Source organism: Amblyomma mixtum, chromosome 4 (assembly GCF_055824585.1).
Source record: "Amblyomma mixtum isolate Tamu chromosome 4, ASM5582458v1, whole genome shotgun sequence".
Taxonomy (NCBI): Eukaryota; Metazoa; Arthropoda; class Arachnida; order Ixodida; family Ixodidae; genus Amblyomma; species Amblyomma mixtum.
The window spans coordinates 12,516,219-12,537,099 of record NC_143015.1 but is presented as its reverse complement, the minus strand read 5'-3'; the positions used below and the strand labels follow the sequence as shown (position 1 = coordinate 12,537,099).

The window sequence follows — 20,881 nt, the reverse complement described above, 5'->3', positions numbered from 1 at the left end:
AATAAAGCAGGGAGTGTGAGAAGAAAGAAAGAAAGAAAGAAAGAAAGGGGCGCAATAGTGGACGTTTCCAGAATAATTTCGACCACCTGTGGATCTTTAACGTGCACTTGCAATGCGCAGCGAAGGTTTTTTTTTGTTTTTGAGGAAATGAAACGGCGCAGTATCTGTCTAACACATCTTGGTGGACACCTGATCTGCGCAGTAAGGGAAGTGAGGAAGGTTGGAGTGGAAGAAGAAAGAGAGAAAGAGGTGCCGTTGTGGTCGTATGCGGAATAATTTCGACCACCTGGGAATCTTTAACGTGCACTGACATCGGACAGCACACGGGCGCCTTTTGCGTTTCGCCTCTATCCAAAAAGCTGCCGCCGCGGTCTGGTTCGAACCCGGGTGCTCTGGCTCGATAGACGACCCCCTTAACCACTGAGCCACCGCGGTAAGTCAGCACACGGGCGCCTTTTACGTTTCGCCGGCAGTCAGTCATAATCTGGTTCTTAGTGAAGTGAAAGGAGTTGGAATAAATCCAACTGTTTTTTGCTCTCAGTCTTCGTACGACCTCTCTACCTTCTCTCGTCCTTAACCTTAAGCCAACTATTCGACGATGGACAACCGCGCCGCTTCGAGGAGATAGCTGGTAATGCTTCCCGACTCGGGATTGTTCTCGAGGTACTTTGAAACCGCGGGATATGAGGTGGACTACATGGCTGATCAGTTGGGGAGAGCTGTATAGAAGAACGTTTATTTGCGCGAAATGGTTTGTTGATGGGTTCTGTGGAGTCTAATTCTGGACCCCACTCTCTCTTGTTGCCTTCACTTACAAAAGTTTAGTCTATAGACTGTGTATAGATTTCTGCCCGTGAAGTCCATAGACTGTATAAACAAATCATAGAGAAGAGTCTGCAGGCAATACAAATGCAATGGACAGTCTTTAGATAATCTATAGGTTTATGACCGTGGACTTTTAGCAAACTTTTATTTATAGGTAGTCTATAACATTCATATAGACCATATTTATTTAATTTTATTTCATTTATTTCATCCTTAAAGGTACGAGGGCATTACATAAGGAGGGGCTGCAATTCATATAAAAGAAGCACAAAAAAACACACGCACAATGAACACACACTACAACCTTCAAAAGCTAACTTGAGAAAAAAAAACAAAAAAAAGCATAATGGGTTTACATGTACAGTGAAAGCATGCAAAGAAACAAATTCGCTTGCGGCAGCGAGCACAGATGAAAGTTAGTTATCAATACGTGGTAAAAATGACAAGGAATTCACTTATTCTGAAGATGACGGGCCAGTTCTGTACGAAAGGATTTTGAATCGTTGCATAAAACTATGTCGTTAGGTAGGGCATTCCAGAGTGTTATTGCATTGGGAAAAAATGAACTATTCATTGGTAATGTACGGGTCTTGATTCCGGCTATGGGGAGGCTATGGCTGAGGCGACTGGAAGTTCTTATCGGGGATTTCAGAAGTGGGTGTCTTGAAGCGTGAGGGTGGAAGAAGTGATGAAGCAGGCAAAGACATGAGATTATGCGGCGTGATTCAAGTGATGGCAGGGAAAAAGAGCACTTGAGTGCCGTGATAATAACTTCTTTGGAATATTCTAAGGTGATAAACCTGACGGCGCGATTTTGGATGGCCTCGATTTCGGCGGAAAAGGTATTCTTGAGATGGATGCCGATAGATGATGCGAATTCAAGTTTAGGGCGCACGAATGTTTGATAAGCCAGTTTTTTAACATCAGGAGATGCTGATTTCAGGTTTCGCCGAAGATAACCTAAGACACGAGAGGCATCGGAATATATCGTTTGGACGTGAGTTACACAACAGAGTGACGATGTCAGATGTAAACCAAGGTACTTGTAGGATATTGTTGGAGCAATCGGAACCATGTTAATGCTGTAAGTGTGCTGGATTACAGTGCGCTCGCGAGAGATTGACAAGAATTGGCATTTTTCAAGGTTTAAAGGCATGAGCCATCGGTCGCACCTTGTAGCTATTGCGTCAATGTCTTTTTGCACGAGGTGACTGTCGGTGGGATGACGAATGGGGCTTTGTATGACACAGTCGTCTGCAAACAGTCGTAGCTTGGCATTTATGTTAACTAGAAGATTGTTTATGTAAATTAGGAATAGCAAAGGTGTTAAGCCTGCGCCCTGGGGGACGCCTGATGTAACATTAGTGAGGGGTGAGCGGTAACCATTGTTTGAGGCAAGCTGCATGCGTCCGTTAAGAAATGTCTCAATCCAGGTGATAAGGTTGTCAGGAATGCCTAGGGAAGAAAGGTTTGTGAGCAGGTGTGAGTGGGGAACACGGTCGAAGGCCTTTGAAAAATCTAAAAAGATGGCGTCGATTTGAAGATTGTCGTCCATTAAGTGAAGGATGTCATCGGTGAATTCAGCCAATTGCGTTTCACAGGAGTAGTGTTTACGGAAACCGTGTTGGTGACGATGAAAGAAGTTAACTCAATCCCGATGGTTCATTAGATTGGATGGTTGTGAGGACTCTGAGATTGCAGGTCTTATTTTCAACAAACACCAAAGTACAAACAATAAACGAGGCGGCTTTTAACGGAAAGGAAACCAATTACAATATGAGCGAGAAGAAAGGAAAGGAACAAGAGAACAACGCAACAATACACGGGAAAAACACACGGGGGAACAGAACAAAGTGCTTATGATAAATGCAGGAAAAAGAGTCAAAGAGGAAAGTTCACACTACTTGTCTTATTCGAGCAACGAGCGGGGAGGACTGGCTGGGTGTCGGGCAGTCAAGGAGTCTCTTGGCGTTCCAACGTCGATGAAACGCTACCGCAGCGTCAGCGTTCGTGGGCTCCCGGCACGGTTCCCAGGTCTGGTATCCCGGAAAAGGTCACGTAGGCGCCCGAAGCGGCCTATGTAGAGCAGCTGACGGATGGACGGAGAAGAGTGGCGCCTGGGCCTGGTGGTTGAGGCTCTCGACGATGGATGTCCAGGTCTGGTGGCCCGGACGTCTGCGGCTAAGGCCCAAGCCCGGAACTCGGGGAGCCAGCAGAACTCGTCCACGTCCGTCGCCCACCGCGCTCTTCTCTTCTCTTCACGAACGCCGCTGGGTGGCGCTATCTCCTTACAGAAGGCCCCCTCTTCGGAAGTTTTTTCCAAGGGAAAGAACTCGACTTCAGGAGAGCGACACCAGATGCGTTCGACGATCGCAACACAGAACACCGCACCACAGCGCGCACACTACACACCACACACAATACGAGGGTCGTCAATGTTCGAAGCGTTCACAGACCTTCGCACACACAGCACAGAGAGCACATGGAAAGACAACGTAAAGCGTCCATAGAGGGCGAAGAAACACGGAAAGCATAAAAAATAGATAACCGACACTCAAAAACAAACATGAACAAACAAAAACAATTCCAACAAGAACAGGTGTGGGCTACATTCTTCCGTATTCCATTGTTCACATCAAACCACTTCACCGTCGCGAGAACTTTTCTGGCAAGTACTTCCGTTTTCCTTTGTGAAACCGTTTTCTCCACACCGACCTCGGTTTCCACCATGATTTTACATGTTCCCGTCCTATGATGTTATTCACTCTGTTCTCCCTTGCCTTCGACACAGTCTGCTGACACATATCACACGATCTGAAATAACTCTTAATGTCAGCCTGTACACCGGGCCAGTAAAACTCAGTGAGCACCCTAGCTATTGTTTGCCGTATTCCATGATGGCCGGATAATGCACTCTTATGTGCCAACTTAAGAACTTGCGTGCGTAAGCCCTTCGGTACCACCGCTTGCTCAACGACTTGGCCGGGACACACTTGGTACGACCGGAAAAGAACCCCGTCATCTGTATCAAAGGAGTGGGCGGTCTGTCCCTTGCCATGAAATATTTGCCCCAACTTCCTGCGACACACCTCTAAGCTCGGGTCTTCTTCCTGTTTGAGGCGAAACTCCGGCCGTGACAAGTGGAGTGTGTTCAGAGTGGGGCTTTTACTACTCTCTGAAACCTTTGCTGTCACCATAAGGGAAGGAACATCGACCGCACCCGTCATGGCAAGGGAAACTGCCTGATCAGTGAGAACTGGCGGGTCAACCGGGAATGGAGGTTTAGCCCCGGGGACATTGCCTATTATAATGTCGTATAAGGGTGTAGACAAGCAGCGCGCGATGGCCTTACCCGAGAAGTATGGAGAAGAAATCACCACCTCCGCTTCCGGAACTTCTACACGGGTCCCATTGGCCAAGAATAATGTAGCCTTTTTCCCTGTTAGTGCCGCTGGCGGTACAAGAGACTCACGCACAACAATACCGGTGCTGCCCGTATCCCGTAATACCGAACCAGGCTGGCCGAACACCTCACCGTGCGCCACGGGCATAGCATTTTCCACCGGGTTGGAAGGACAGACCATCTCCCCCAACTGGCCCTCTACGCGCGTTACCACTGCAGTGCTATCGGGATGTGAATATCGAGGTGTCATGCAACAGCCGGACTCCTCACGGTCTCCTGGCCTCTTAGCCTTGCACGACTGGGCATCATGTCCTACCTCGCGGCACCAGGTGCAATACGATTGCTTCGGCTTCGTCCGACAATCCGCCGCCTTGTGCCCAGTCTTCTCGCAAAGAAAACACCGCAGGCGAGATTGTGAACCTGAAACCTCGTCCTTGGCTTTATTCATCGTATGCTCCCCCTGTTCTTTGAAGAACAACAAGTTATTTTGCCGCTGTGCTTCAAGAAAATGATCGGCAGCCTCCGCCAGCTTGGCAACTGTCTTGCCCTCCCGCTCACGTAAGAAAAGGGCTAAACGAGAATGACAGTTGTTCAGAAATTGTTCGCTCACGACCATCTCGCGAACCACCTCAAAAGTGCGGCCTGCTCCCCGCATCTCGACCCAACGGTCAAAGAAGCTAAACAACCTGGCAGCATATTGCGAGGCCGTTTCTCCATCCTGGGGCTTGCTCTGGCGAAACTTCTCTCGGTACCCTTCCGCGGTGAACCTAAACCTCTGAAGCAAGGCAAGCTTCGCTTTGTCATAATCCACGGAATCCTCAGGCGAGAGCCGACCGAAGACCCTAAGTGCTTCGCCGCCAAGGCACAAGCTCAACGCCGTTGCCCACTTTTCTTTTGGCCAACCCTGCCCCGTGGCCACATGCTCAAATCTCTTTAAGTAGGCATCGAGGTCATCCCGCGCTTCATTGAACTGTGGTATGAGGCTGTGCGGGTTAATGGAGCTGGTCGATGAGACGCTACGCTCTCCACGGTCACTCGGAGGATTTGCGCCACCCTCCATGAGCCTTATTTGTAGCTGCAAGTTCCGCGCCTCTAACTCCAAGCGTTCCTTCGCAGCCTCTCGCTCCGTCTCTAAATTCCGTGCTTATAAATCCAATTTCTGCTTCGCAGCTTCACGCTCCGCCTCTAAATTCCGTGCCTCTAATTCCAATTTCTGCTTAGCAGCTTCACGCTCCGCCTCTAAATTCCGTGCCTCTAATTCCAATTTCTGCTTCGCAGCTTCACGCTCCGCGGCTCTCTCTTCCCGTGCCTTACGAAGCTCGTCCTCCACCCACGCTCGTAACTCCGCGCCGCACAAGCCCATGCGCTCGCCCAAAGCAACCAAATCTGACGCGCTCATACTGTGCCTAAATTAACACAACAGGCAAAGAAATAATAACCGACCTCGTCCTGTCGTAGTGGACGCCAAATTTGTGAGGACTCTGAGATTGCAGGTCTTATTTTCAACAAACACCAAAGTACAAACAATAAACGAGGCGGCTTTTAACGGAAAGGAAACCAATTACAATATGAGCGAGAAGAAAGGAAAGGAACAAGAGAACAACGCAACAATACACGGGAAAAACACACGGGGGAACAGAACAAAGTGCTTATGATAAATGCAGGAAAAAGAGTCAAAGAGGAAAGTTCACACTACTTGTCTTATTCGAGCAACGAGCGGGGAGGACTGGCTGGGTGTCGGGCAGTCAAGGTGTCTCTTGTCGTTCCAACGTCGATGAAACGCTACCGCAGCGTCAGCGTTCGTGGGCTCCCGGCACGGTTCCCAGGTCTGGTATCCCGGAAAAGGTCACGTAGGCGCCCGAAGCGGCCTATGTAGAGCAGCTGACGGATGGACGGAGAAGAGTGGCGCCTGGGCCTGGTGGTTGAGGCTCTCGACGATGGATGTCCAGGTCTGGTGGCCCGGACGTCTGCGGCTAAGGCCCAAGCCCGGAACTCGGGGAGCCAGCAGAACTCGTCCACGTCCGTCGCCCACCGCGCTCTTCTCTTCTCTTCACGAACGCCGCTGGGTGGCGCTATCTCCTTACAATGGTATAACATGTTCAAGTAATTTCAAAGGAATGCTCGTTAAAGATAGTTAGAAGGATTTGTGCGGTCACCTTTTTTAAAGATTGGTACGATTTCGGCTATCTTCCAGTCGTCGGGGATTTCTCCGGATTCTAATGATTGTGTAAATATTAGGTGCGGTATCTGGCTTGAGACTAGACTAGTGTTTTTCAGTAGTTTACTGTTTATGTGGTCACAGCCAGATGATGAAATCTTAAGAGAACTGATTAGATTTTCTATTCCCGTCACGGTGACTGTGATTTGAGGCATGGGCATTGTTAATGTGGTAGGGGAAATATTCGGACTGCAACCAGCAGAGGAGAAGACTGAACAAAAATATTTATTATATTTTTAATTCAAGATCAAATTAACTTTATTTCTGGTAGAAAGCAAGTATACATCATGAGCAAGAGAGTTTAAAAGTATTCTACCAAGGAAGACGAGGCAAAAGGCGTTTCATCTACGTCTGGCAAGGCCTCGCCTCCTGGCGAGAAACATTGCACTCTCTATGCTACAAAAGCCGTTGAAAAAATATATTGTGCCGCCGCGGTGGCTAAGTGGCTATGGTGCTCGGCTGCTGACCCAAAAGACGCGGGTTCGATCCCGGCCGCGGCGGCTAGAATTTCTTTGGAGGAGAAATTCTTGAGGCCCGTGTACTGTTTGATGTCAGTGCACGTTAAAGAACCCCAGGTGGTCGAAATTTCCGGAGCCCTTCACTACGGCGTCTCTCATAGCCTTAGTCGCTTTGGGACGTTAAACCCCACAAAACCAAACCAAACCAAATCAAAAAATATATTGCACCTTTCATTACGTGCAGAAAACAGAAGCATTGTGAACAAGCATTATATGAAATTAAAATTTAGAATTGTTCCGTACTCTTTACCGTCTATTGGATCACGATCAGCGTCTAAAAGTTCAATTCGGTTCGTTCGCAATTTAGGGGAAAGAATGCGCCAGAATTTATTCGGGTTGGATTTGAGGATAGATTGTAGATCGGTAGAAAAAAACTTCTTTTTGGCGGAGGCTAATTTTTTCTTATATTCATTCGCGCATTGGTGGTACCGTTCCCACGCTGCGGGCCGGTTATGCAAGTCAGCAGTTCTAAAAAGTCGTTTTTTCCTATTAACAAGCCTTTTCAGTTGTCTGTCAAACCATTCATGGTTAGAATCGATTTTACGCAAAACGACGGACTGTGCTCATTTTTCAACGAAAGGACAGTGGTCTTAAAAAGTTCCCAATTGGTATTAACCGAGCGAGTTTGATAAGCAGTCTGGAAAGAGCTGTAAAATTCAGATAAAGCATGATTGATAGCATCGAAATTAGCTCTTTTGTAGTCGGTGATTACTTTTTTTGATGAGGATCGTTTTATAATGGGTAAAAAGACGGATATGAAGTAGATTGTGATCGCTAATGCCTGGTAGAACGGTTATACCTTTTACGTCGTCGGGGCAAGTTGTCAGGAGTAGGTCAAGAATGTTGTTTCCTCTTGTGGGGCATGTAATGATTTGGTGTAGGTTGAGGTCAAGTGTTAAATCAAGGAATTGTTTTGAATCGTTGGAAGATGACCTACTGAGCACTGAGAGTAAGGGCCAACTAATGTTCCGGAAGTTGAAATCGCCAAATAAAAAGATAGGGGAGTTAGGAAATTTATGTTTGATGTTTAAGGCACGGCCAAGCGTGTCACAGAAGGATGATTCGCTATGCGGTGGCCTGTAGCAAATGCCGAGAACAATTTTCTTTGCCTTGTCGTTCAAGCATACCCACATGAGTTCGAGGCTGTCGTCGGTGCTGATGTGAGACGATGATATGTTCTTAATAGCTATGAGGACGCCACCCCCTTTTCTGTTTTCCTATCGTGCTATAAGGGTTCTCCGCCCGAGTCACCAACATGCGCTTCACTGCTCCGGGAGTCCCATCGAGAGCGCCTGCGATAACCCCGATCGCACATGAAATGTCCCGAGCACTTATCGGAGATGCGTGAGTGCGCGCCCGACCGAGGCTCTCGACGCGAGACTCAGGTGTCATGTGCATGGCATGAATGGCACGTATAAATTTTAAGAAAATGTTCTGCTATCTCAATATAATATGAAAACAGTTTAGGAACTGCTGTACAAACCACCGCCACACATATTTCCCTCTCCCTGGGCCTAGCAATGTAGCGGTGCCTGTACTGTTCGTCGTTTTGTTCGAAGCATCTCGCAGACTACGGATGAGGCGGTGCCTCTCGCCAGGAGAACAGGGCTGCGCTTCAGCCGGACTGGCGCGAAAGTCCTCACGTCATCCAGGAGGAATGAAATCATTGAATGCTCTGCTTGCCAAGTACAACATTCACTTTTGAAAGCCTGAATAATGCAGGTCTCACTCCAAAGGGTCCTTAGACTGATAGTCGACTGCCTTAACAGGGGTGTGCCTCATTGCTACTGCTGAAGGTGGGGACATGCCATCCCGAAGATGTGAGGTCTTTGAATGTTCAGCTCGCACAATACGGCAGTAACTTCGCAGAATGCACCTTGCTGTCATTGTAAACTGAGTTTATTGTGCCGGTGTTCTCAGCGTTGGTTGTGGCTGAGGCAGTGCGCAGCAGTATTACACTAGACTGCTGTGGCGGCACTGTTTTTGAACAAGAGTCCGACCTAATGTCCATACCCTTTCCGGCTTCCCCCTTTTCTCGGGCTACCCTGGGGTCTTCGCAGAAAGCGAGCAGCGTGTTCACCATCGACCTGATCGTGAGCTACCGTGACAGCCCCGACTACGCACGTCTCGTCGATTATGCCCAGGTGAATTTCCCCATGCGGCTCTCATCGATGTTCTTCCTCTGCTTTTACTTGTTGGCGTCCAGTCCGAGACCGGTTACTAATGAGTTTTAACGGTTTCTCGGGTTTGTTTTCATCACATGAGTTTTTGTTTCACTTGCTTCACTTTTCTTTTTGCTTCGTGTTTATATATCATTCAATCCGCACTGACCATGTGCCGTAGTCTGGTTTCATGTCATTGCCATCATGTCAATATTAATGCGGAACGACTCGGGTAACGTACTGACCGTCAATGTGTCCTCACTTCTTTGTCAGTTTTACCGAGAGGTGTGCTGTCAGGTATCCAGGGTGGTCACCTAAGAATTAAAAAAATATTTAAAGATAGGCTTTCTTAGTTAGAAGAACGCTTTTTTCGACATAGCATTGTCAGTGGTGTAGCACACCAAAATGCAGCTGAGACTTGCTAAATAGTAAGCTGGTTAATAGTTAGCTTTCTAACTGTTATTGCTACGGTCCTTGATTACTGAGAGGAGTGTAATCCACCATAAGTAATGTCGATAACAATTCAGAGTTTCAAAAATGCGCTTGCCCTCGGGCTGTGGCCCGACAAATTTTCGCTACATCGCGACAGAATACATGCGCTTTCAAGAAGCCTGCAGGCAAGGTATCCCCCCCAGTGCACGTAACTCGCAGAAATAGCTGAAATTTGTTGGGCCACAGCGCGGAGGGTATCAGGATATTGCGAAATTCCAAAAACTGATATGTTTATTACTAAAGGTGGGCTGGACGCCACTTAATAATTAAGGAGCCTAACAGTAGTAATTAAAAAGTTAACTATCCCCCAATAAATAAAGAGCTTAACTTAATACTTAAACCAACCAGATAGTAAGCAAGCCTTCGCGGTATTCTGATGTGCTACGCCACTACAATGCTTTGCCGAAAAAAGCGCTGTCTCAAAAATCCTATCTTTAAAAATTGTGTACAGTTTTAGGTGAAACACCATGCAGTAAAGTTGATAGTTGGCCCTTGTGGGCGCGTTACCTCTCGTACTCGTCTTTTTTTGCCGTCACTTCATTCTTCGCTTAACATGTGTCACCGACTTGCACAAATCTTTTGGGTGGTGGTGGTGAAAATATTTATTAGAAAGGGACAGAACGTATGTTTGGATCAGCCCGTAAGGGACCGATCCCTACAAGCACTAGGTGGAGGCCCCCTAGTTTGGGACCCCAGTGGCGGCGGCCGCCACCCGGGCGCGGCCGATTAAGGCTGGTTGGGCTTGTAAGTAGTGGCAGCCGAGCAGGGTCGCCTCCTAGACTTCCCGCGTTGGGTTGGGGAAGGGGGCAATAGCCGGATTGGAGGGGCAGGCCCACACCATGTCATGAGTGTCCGAAGACACCGCTCTAGAATCCGGGCAGCTGACGTTAAAGGAGCGGTCAAAATGTTTTAGTGCTGCCGGGCATAGCAATGTATTGGTGAGAAGGCGGAGAAGGAGCCGCTCATCCGCCTTCTTCAGGCCTTTACATGGGCGAGGGTATATGCGATGACTATCTTGATAGTAGGTTGTAACATCTTTGAAGGCATAGACCGGACAGAAATCGGGTTCCTGATCAGGTGAGGAGGAGAAAACAGCCCGGTGAGAGAGCACGCGGGCGGCTGCGTATGCTGCCTCGTTTCCTGCGTACCCATCATGAGCAGGGGCCCATATAAGGTAACGGTGTGCGGGGTCCTTACCCCGTATGCAATTTTGGTAGATTCGATAGGCTAGGAAGGGAAGGCAGCCTTGTTCGACGTTCCGACTGTGTGTGCTGCAATGCGGGCTCTGATGGTGAGGCCGTTAATTGTGTTGCTGCTGTGAACTACCGCGACCGCGTACCATCCCCCGTGGTGAGGGCCGGAGGCGTCGACGTAGTATCCACCTGTTTTGTTGCCATGATGTCGGGCTAGGGCTTCAGCTCGTGCAAGGCGCCAATCAGTATGGTCTTCGTGTGACATGTTGGCTGGAAGAGGTCGCGCGTGGAGGGCGCGTCTCCATTGTTCTGGGAAGTGAAACCTTGCGCACAACAGCAGCTTAAAAAATTACGAGCACAAAGGAAGAAACACCTACGACATGGACAAAGGAGCGTTTGTCCGAGTCGTAGGTGTTTCTTCCTTTGTGCTCGTCATTTTTTACGCTGCACTTATGTGGAAGCAAAGCAACCAACTTGTCCAAAAGCTCGTTTTACTAAAGTGAAAGCTGTCTTCCATGGGAGTGACGCATTGGATATAAAGTCGAGCAAGCAGGCGGCGACCCGACTCCATTTGCTACAAGCGCGTGTACCGGTGTGTAAGGTTCGCCTCCTGGAGCTCCCGGAAAGTATTCACCACCCCAAAGGCCATAAGCTGGCTTTTTGTTTATTTATTTATTTATTTACTACAATACCATCAGGGCCCCAGTGGGGCGTTACAGAAGGGAGTGGATAAAAAAGTAAAGACACTGCAGCATAATGAAAAAATGTAAATGCAAAATGTAATGTAATACAGCAAAGAAAGAAAAAACGTAAGCTTGAACAAATTACAAATCAGATTAGGTAACAAAACAGCCTAGTCAAACACAGTTTTGCGCGGCATTTTTAAATAAACAGTTGTCAGAAATATCGGCAACCAAGGTGGGCAGGTTGTTTCTATCGCTCGCCGTCTTGGGTATGAACGAATTAAAGTATGCATTGCTTCGGCAGTATGGAATGCGTACCTTGTGGCGATGATCCGTGCGAGGTGATATGAATGATGGTTCAGATAGATCCCGTTTTAGCTGATGATTGTGGTAGTAAATCTTGGGAAAAGTTAGCATTCGCGCGAGTTTTCTACGAAGGGAAAGGCTAGGAAGGTTCAAAGTATTTTTAGTTCCACTTACACTAGCAGTGCGGGAAAAGTTAGACAAAATAAATCGGTCGCTACGATTCTGTACTGGCTCTAACTGAGTAGTAAGAGTTTCATGTCCCGGGTCCCACACAGAGCACGCCTATTCTAATTTCGATCTAACTAAGGTTTTATGAAGTAGTAGCTGGAGAAATTACGACGAAATGGAGAAATTACGACGCAAGTAGCCAAGCATGTGGTTAGCATTGTTAACAATATAATCGACATGTGCCTGCCATGAAAGGTTAGCAGTTATATGAACCCGTAAGTATTTATAAGTGGTAACTTGCTCAAGGAGGGAACCTGAAATATTGTAGGGAATAAGATTTTCGTAAGCAGATCGGTGTGAAATACGCATGACCTTACATTGTTATTATCCAGTCTCATGAGCCAACTATTACACCAATTAGATACCTTATTTAGGTCACTTTGAAGTATGGATAAGTCTGAAGCGGATTTGGTTACTCGATAAATAACGCAATTATCTGCGAAACGCCCAATTGTGGAGTTAATAGAAATTGGCAGGTCGTTAATGTATATTAGAAACAGTAGCGGCCCGATTACGGAACCTTGAGGCACGCCGGAGGTAACAGAGCATGGTGAGGAATCAGCGTTATTTGCTGTGAAGAATTGAGTTCTGTTACGCAAAAAACTTTCGATCCATGAAAGAATGTTTGGGTCGATGTTCAGTTTACCGAGCTTAAATTAAAGTAGTAGGTGATTAACAACACCAAATGCTTTCTGGAACTCTAAAAATACGCAGTCAATGAAAAGTCCCTTGTCTAATGCAACAAATAAATCAGGGGTGAAGGAAATGAGTTGCGTTTCACAAGAAAATGACGAAAGCCATGCTGATGGGGGAGAAAGAACGAGTTATCTTCTATAAATTTAACCAGATTAGAAAAAATGGCATGTTCAAACAGTTTGCACAGGACATTCGTTAATGATATGGGTCTGTAATTAAGGGCACAATGAGTATCACCCGACCTTCTGAAGCGGTGATGGGGAGGACAAGGGCAAGCGTAATAATTTTGTGAAGGATGACCTCAAGGGCTTCCTCCTCTTATTTCCGTTGGTAGAGATAAGGAGTCGAATAGAGAATTCGACTGGCTAAGAAGGCGTGTGCCAGCCGCAACGCATCCTTACTTTGTAACGCCCCGCGTTTGTTACAAACCTTTGCGTTTCTTATCATATCATTACAGACGAATTTAAAGTTTTCTCCATTCGCCCTTTATTCCCTGCGAAATTTTCTTTTCTTCACCAAAGTCCTTAAAAAATTCAGGGGGCACTTTGACTGTCTAAAGTGGGTAGAGGCGGAAGCGTTTTCCGCACCACCTTCGCTGTTTCTGTGGCACTGGTGGCGTCACATATAATTGAGTACTAATTACTAAGTGATGACAAATCACTAATTAATGGTTAATTACTGATTAATGCCTGAATACTAATCAACTGCTAATTAATGACGCTTAAGCTTCGCCTTTAGGAGTGGAACGCCACAGCGCTTTGTAGCGCTGCCAGGGAGTCCACGGAACCCCACCACCCGTTTCGGCGGATGCCCTGCACTTTGAACGCAACGCTTTTTGAGGAAAGGAAATGGCGCAGTAATTCTCTGTCATCTCGGTGGACACCTGAACCGCACCGCAGAGGAATGGAGGAAGTGGGAGTGAAAGAAGATAAAGAGGAGCCGTAATGAAGAAAATGAAAATTGTATTTGAGGAAAGAAAATTACGCAGTAACTGTCTCACAAAATTCAGGGGGGCACTTTTTTGACCTAGTGTGTGGTCACTGATGTGTGGTTAAGATGTTAAGCTTCGCCCCTCAGAGTAGAACGCGACATCGTCTTGCAACGCTGCCAAGGAGTCCATAGAACGCCATCGCCCATTCGGTTCTACGCCTCGCTCGTCGGTAAATTGGTTTTTGAGGAAAGGAAATGTATCTGTGTCTCATTTGTCGGTGGACACCTAAACCTCGCCGGAAGAGAATGGAGGAGGATGAGAGTGAGTGAAGACACCGTATTCACTAGACGCGCCTTTGTTCATTCCAAACCATCGAGCTGGCATGGCGGAGTGGATAGCATGCTCGTCTCTCACGCCGAAGACCGGCGTTCGATTCCTGAGCTCGACCAATTTCTTAATCGGTTTTATTTATTTATATGGCCTGACTAGTAAAGCTAATTAGGCTAATTGGGTAATTAAGCAATTAACTAAGCTCAGTCCCACTTACTTGGAGCATCACTATACGATCCCTTCAATTGGTTGCATGGTTACTAGCCAAAGTACAATTGGCCCCATTTGAAATTCCCGCACTGTGCCGTCACGACCGTTTCCACCAATTGAAAAGCGTGACATTTTCTGTCGACAACTGCTGCTTACAACGATGAGAAATTAAAGGCTTCCGCCTTAAGGCTTTCTGTCATTGCTGATCTCACCGATCGCAGCGACTGATCTCCTGGAAATCGCCGAACAAAAATTGGAAATCGGATTTTAAGGAAAGGAGAAATAGGGCAGTATCTGTCTACATCTCGATGGACACCTGAACCACGCCGTAAGAAGGTGTAAAGGAGGGAGTGAGAGAAGAAAGGAAGATGTGCCGTAGTGGAGGGCTCCGGATGACACAGTTTTAAGGGAAGGAAATGAGGCAATAACTGTCTCACTTTTCTGAGTGGACACCCGAACTGCGCAGCAAATGAAGGGGCAAAGAGGGACTGAAAGAACAAAGGAAGAACGAGATGCCGTAGTGGAGCGCTCCGGATGAATATCGACCACCTAGGGAGCTTTAACGTGCACTGACGTGACGCACCACACAGGCACCTTTTGGCAACACGGTGACCATTAGGCGGCAGAAAGGAAACACTGCAGTCAAGATCGGCAGTTGGACGTGATTGGGTGGATTGTGTCCCGCGGCGGTCTTAAAATAGCTGTTGACTGCAAACGGAATGACTGTGGAGGTATTATTGGGGATGATGGCGACGAGACCGGTAGTAGCAGCGACGATGATGATTGTGGTTGTTAGGTTGTTGAAGTTGGTGACGGTAAGTATTACAATTTCGGTGGTTGTACAGGATGATACCCATGGTGATGTTTATGTACGTGCGGTGCAGACTTCCTTCAAGTGTTGCGGCGTGACGAAGGAGCGCTACCGCGACTGGGACTACAACATGTATTTCAACTGCTCCAAGGACAACCCGAGCACGGAGCGGTGCTCAGTTCCGGCCTCGTGCTGCAAGGCGCAGGAAGGGGAACACCTCGATTTTGAGACGAGGCTCAAGCACCGCTTCTGCGGTCGTGGTGTCCTGAGTGTCAGCGAGCAGGAGGCCTGGAAGAAGGTACGCCCTCTCACCGCCAAATAATACCGCCACATCTCTCGGAGACACAATAAGACTGCGGTACCGCTTCCTGTAAAGAAATTCCGCAATTCCAAGACTATAATAGAGAAAGCAGGCCTGACGGAACCACTTATTTCTCGAAATGAATGGTTAGTCAGAGAGGAGACGTACTGTGCCTGTTGGACCTACGGAGTGGGCTTATCGCGATACCGTAAAATTCACTCAGTGATACCAATTGGCACAGTTGTCTTCATCCTGAATAGGGAAGCTGAACATGAAGGTTCCGTCATTTTAAGGGGTACTGGTACTAAGGCATCTTGAGAGCGAATACGAATCTGCCACCCCGCGTTGCGTTCTATTCCAGAAATTTTCCTTTTTTCATAGAATTCGAGGGATGAAATTTGGCGAAAGAATTTCTACTGTTACATATAATTTTAGGAATTCAAATTATGTAGCTTTTTCAAATTGACTGATTTCTCATGATGGTGGAGGGAAAAAGGACCTGAAATAGGCAATTTACCTTGGCGTGTATGTTCAGAAGGCGAGGCCATGCAGAGAGGCATGCAAAAAAATCATTTTGTTGTTCGTCTTCTATACACTTCAAGAATAATGCTATATAAAATCCGGAGGGTAAATTGAGCAGTGTATATTGTGGTAAGCATCTATTGCTCCTCCTGGTAAGAAAGTCTCCATTGCTCCTGACACAAGGCAGCAATGGAAAGGGGGAAAGCAGCGGGTGAGGATCATGTAACGCTAGATTTATTGAAGGACGGAGGGGAGACTGTTACAAGAACTAGTCAGCCTGCATACGCAATGCCTTGTAACCTCGAGGGTACCAGAAGCTTTCAAAAACGGTAAAAGTATCTTAATTCATAAGAAAGGAGACTTCAAGGACTTGAAAAATTAGACCGACTAGCGTACTGTCCTTTCCCTACGAGTTATTTACTAAGGTAATCGCTAATAGAGCCAGGGCAACCTTAGACTTCTATCAACCAAACGATAAGGCAGGCTTTCGTAAAGGCACTTGACAATAGACCACATTCCCGCTATTTATCAGGTGGTAGAGAAATGCGCAGCATATAACCAAACCATATATATATAGCCTTCATTGATTACGAGAAAGCATTTCACTCAGTGGAAACCTCAGCTGACATGCAGGCGTTGCGGAATCAGGGTGTAGAAGAGTCTTATGGGAAAATATTGGAAGATATCTATAACGATTGCACAGCTACCATAGTCCTCCATAAATTCAGCAATAAAATTCCAATAAGAAAGGATGTCAGGTAGGGAGACACGATCTCGCCAATCCTCTTCTCCGCCTGTTTACAGCAGGCATTTAGAGGCCTACATTGGGAACAGTTGGGGATAAGACTTAATAGAGAATACCTAAGTAGTCTGCGATTCGGTGAAGGCACTGCCTTGCTAAGTCACTCAGGACATGAACTACAAAGATTGACCAGTGAGTTAGGCAGAGCAGAACGAGGGGGGGGGGGGGGGGGCTAGAAATTAACTTGCAGAAAACCAAAGCAATATTCAACAGTCTATCAAGGCAACAGCAGTTCGCAATTGATAGTGAGAGTGAGATGCTGGAATTAGTAAGAGAATATGTCGACTTAGTGCAGGTAGTGACCGCTGATCCGGTTCATGACAGCGAAATAAGTAGAAGAATAATAATGGGGTAGAGGTTATATGGAAGGTTGTCTCAGACGATCAATGGCAGTTTACCTATATCCCAGGTGGTCGAAATTTCCGGAGCCCTCCACTGCGGCGTCTCTCATAGCCTGAGTCGCTTTGGGACGTTAAACCTCATAAACCAAACCAAACCTCCTTAGAAAAATATACAAGAGCTGTATCTTACTTGTACTTACCTATGGGGCTCAGCTTAAGGACAACGCAGTCAGTTGTGGACAGAAAAACGATAGGGTGTAACGTTAGGAGATCGGAAGCGGGTAAAGTGGGTGAGGGAACAAACTCGGATTAATGACATCCTAGTCGAAATCAAGAGGAAGAAATGGGCTTGGGCAGAGCATGTAATGCGAAGGCAAGATAACCGCTGGTCCTTAAGGGTAACGGAGTGGATTCCAAGAGACAGGGGAGACAGTTAGGTGAGCGGATGAAATGGTGGCAGCAAAAGGGAAAAAACAGGATTAATTGGAGAGACATGGGAGAGGCCTTTGCCCTGCAGAGGGCATAGTCAGGCTGATGATGATGATAACTACCTCTACAAACAGAGCAGAAGCACTACCGCACTATCACTGCAAATAGATGAAAAACAGTACTGCACTACCACTACAAATGAAGCAAAAGCGATACCGGCCTCTTTGCCACCAGATCCACTTCTGGCACATCTAAAATCTTCAGCCTCCCTCAGGCAGCGTACACGTGCTCTTATTCCCCCGTGTACCTATCCCCTTCCCCCCAACCTCTGACGGGTAAAGGAGATCTCTCTGAGGCGGCTGCGTGTCGGAGTGGCCCTTACTCCTGCAGTTCGCAACCAGTGGCAAAGTGACAAGATTCCTGCGCCGCAAAAATGCCCTCACTGCGAAGCACCCGCTTCCGACACCAATGTCCACCACCTTCTGTGGACATGTCCAGGAACTTTCCTGGTGCGCTCTCGAGTTCTTCAAGAGGCAGGCCTGTCTGCCAACAATGACTACTTTGCACGTGTGGATAACGAAAAACATTTACGCCCGAAGCTTATGTGACTTTTTACACGCAACCGGGCTTCATGCGTTTTTGTAACATATTCTACCGTTAGTCACTAACACCACGTTTTATGCCGCGCGGCGCACTCAGCGTCACAAATAAATAAATAAATACTGCACTACCGCTACAAATAGAGCAAAAGCTCTACCTCACTTCCACTCAAAAAGCAATACCGCACTACCCCCCACAAATACAGCAAAATTACCCCACTACCGCTGCAAATAGACAGTTAAAATGTCCCCTCTATCGGCTGCGCCAGTTGAAATCCTCTCTTAAGATCTCGTAGAGGGGAATTGATGTTGAAGATGATTGTTGTAGGATTCTTGACGTCTTGCAGATTCGAATTGCTCAATCACATTGCAAGAGGACACTTCAGGAGAGGTTAACTTTTTATAACAATTAAAAACATAAAGGAAGATACAAGCAAGGAGAAAAGATATTGATGTGGGTGGACGACGACGATAAAGAGCGATGGCACGAGTGGGAAGAGTAGAAGACGACAACGAAGTTCGGACTGTGTTCTCGGTGCCGCTCGCAGCTGTTCTTGTCTATTTGTAAATATCTGTAAATATATTCTTTCCCGCAACATATTTGGTGGAGGTGCGGATTTCCCCTACGTCTACCGGCGACGGAGCTCCGCAGCGGCCCCCAGTTGCCTTCACTCATCATGACCCAAGACGCCGCCCAGCAAACCTCAGCCCCGGCCATGACATCACTCGTTCTTTCTCTCTCTCGTGACCCTGGAACATTTTCTGGTACCGACAACACTGACGTCGACGACTGGATCAACATGTACGAGCGAGTGAGTACCTACAACCGCTGGGGGATCCGACCCTTATGCTCGCAAATGTAATATTCTATCTAAAAGACACCGCCCTGGTCTGGTATGAGACGCACGAAGACCATCTGACCAGCTGGGACGTGTGCAAAGAGAAACTCCGCGAATTGTTTGAACGGCCGCTCGGCCGAACGCTTGCCGCTAAGACGGACCTCGCCTCCCGAGGTCAAACATCTACGGAGTCCTATGTGTCGTACATTCAAGATGTGCTGGCCGTCTGTCACAAAGTTGACGCCAACATGCCCGAGTCTGACAAAGTCGGCCACGTGTTGAAGGCAATTGCCGACGATGCCTTCAACTTGCTCGTATACAAGAACTACACTACAGTCGACGGAATTATTAAGGAATGTCGACGCTTCGAGGAAGCCAAAAGCAGGCGTATTAGCCAGCCGTACGCACGCCTCCCCAACACGGCTGCAACTTCTTCATGTGAAGACCTGCGACACCGGGAAACTCCAGCGCTCCCAGAAAATGTGACCCGCATCATCCGACACGAGCTCGAAGCTATGTCCCCAGCCCCCCTGCATCTACATGATGGCGACAACCGCTTGCCTACCATCTCTCTGGTGCAAGCTGTCGTCCGCCAAGAGTTTGCAAACCTTGGTTTCCAGCCCGTCAGCCCTGTACGGTCTTAACCACCACCCGAAATCACTGCGATTGCTCCTGGACGACCTTCGTACTTCTCTCCACGTCGCCGAAACCCTAACGATTGGCGGACAACCGACGACAGGCCCATTTGTTTCCATTGCCAACGCATTGGCCACATCTCCCGCCACTGTCGAAATTATTGGTCCCGTCGCAGCACATAACGTCCTCTCAGCTCCCACCGCGACGACGAACAGCCCAGCCACTACACACCCCCTCCAGCCCAGCACAGTGCTACAGTCGACGGCCAGATTCCCCGCTCCAGCCGCTCCCCGTCCCCCCTGCGTCGACAGTCTCGTTCGCGCCAACGCCGTCGCTCCTCTCCTGGCTCCTACGGACGCTCGCAAGCGGAAAACTAGACGCTGCAGTGTCTGGAGGTGATGATGCAGTACAGCCCCAGTCCCAAAATCCTCGATTAGCCCTTCGCGCACACCATAATTTGCTCACCATTCATGTCGATGGAGTGCCTGTGCGGGCCCTGATCGATACAGGCGCGCACGTATCCGTCATGAGTTCAGCCCTACGACGCCGCCTCCGAAAAGTACTGACCCCTGCACCCAAAGCCGTTCTCCGCGTTGCCGACGGCGGAACGCCTCATGTTGTTGGACTATGCACAGCCCGTGTGACCATATCCGGCCGCCATACATCCGTTCTGTTCTCTGTTCTGGACCAGTGCCCTCATGAAGTCATTCTTGGCCTCGACTTCCTGTCGGAGCATTCAGCCCTCATTGACTGCGCCACTAATGTTGTTCAGCTTGACCTTCCTCTTTCTGCTGAGTCGCCGTCCCCAGTTATACACCGTCTTTGTGCTGTCGACTTTGTCCGTCTACCGCCCCAAGCCGCAACTTACATTTCTTTCTCATCTGTTCCCCCTGTACCTGATGGTCACTACGTAGTCACTCCGGAACTTGACGTCGCCCTGACGCGCAGCATTGCGCTTCCACACATTGTATTTACAATGTCGGCCAACCGAGCGTACCTTCCGGACCTGAACTTTGGTTCATCCATCCAACCGCTCCCGCAAGGCATCTCACTCGCCAAGCTGTACCCTGCTGCCGAATGTGTGATATCAGTGGTGGACAGCTGCTTACCTTCCACGCAGCAATGCCGGCTGCCTGCGGCCCCATCAACAGTGAACCCAACGGACGACTACGCCGACATGATCGCTTCTGACCTACCGCCGATGCAAGCTCGCGATCTTAGGTGCCTCTTATCATCTTTCCGCGACATCTTCGACTTTGATAGCCGTGTTTTGGCTGGGACCTCTGTGGTGACGCATCACATAAACACCTGTGATTCCGCTCCTCTCCGCAGACGTCCGCACCGAGTGTCCAGCGCCGAACGCACCGTCATAAATCAAGAGGTGGACAAGATGCTCGCAAAAGACA

The 20,881-nt window shown here is 48.1% G+C and overlaps 1 protein-coding gene across 1 annotated transcript in view; it reads left to right on the top strand.

Annotated features, from left to right (window-relative positions):
• Positions 1 to 20,881, top strand: part of LOC149345723 (tetraspanin-33-like) — a 29,272-nt gene that overhangs the window by 2,082 nt on the left and 6,309 nt on the right. Inside the window, exons 3-4 of the mRNA XM_089585279.1 lie at positions 9,025 to 9,108; positions 15,080 to 15,304. Coding sequence (XP_089441405.1) covers positions 9,025 to 9,108; positions 15,080 to 15,304 — 309 coding nt within the window. The remainder of the gene's footprint in view (positions 1 to 9,024; positions 9,109 to 15,079; positions 15,305 to 20,881) is intronic.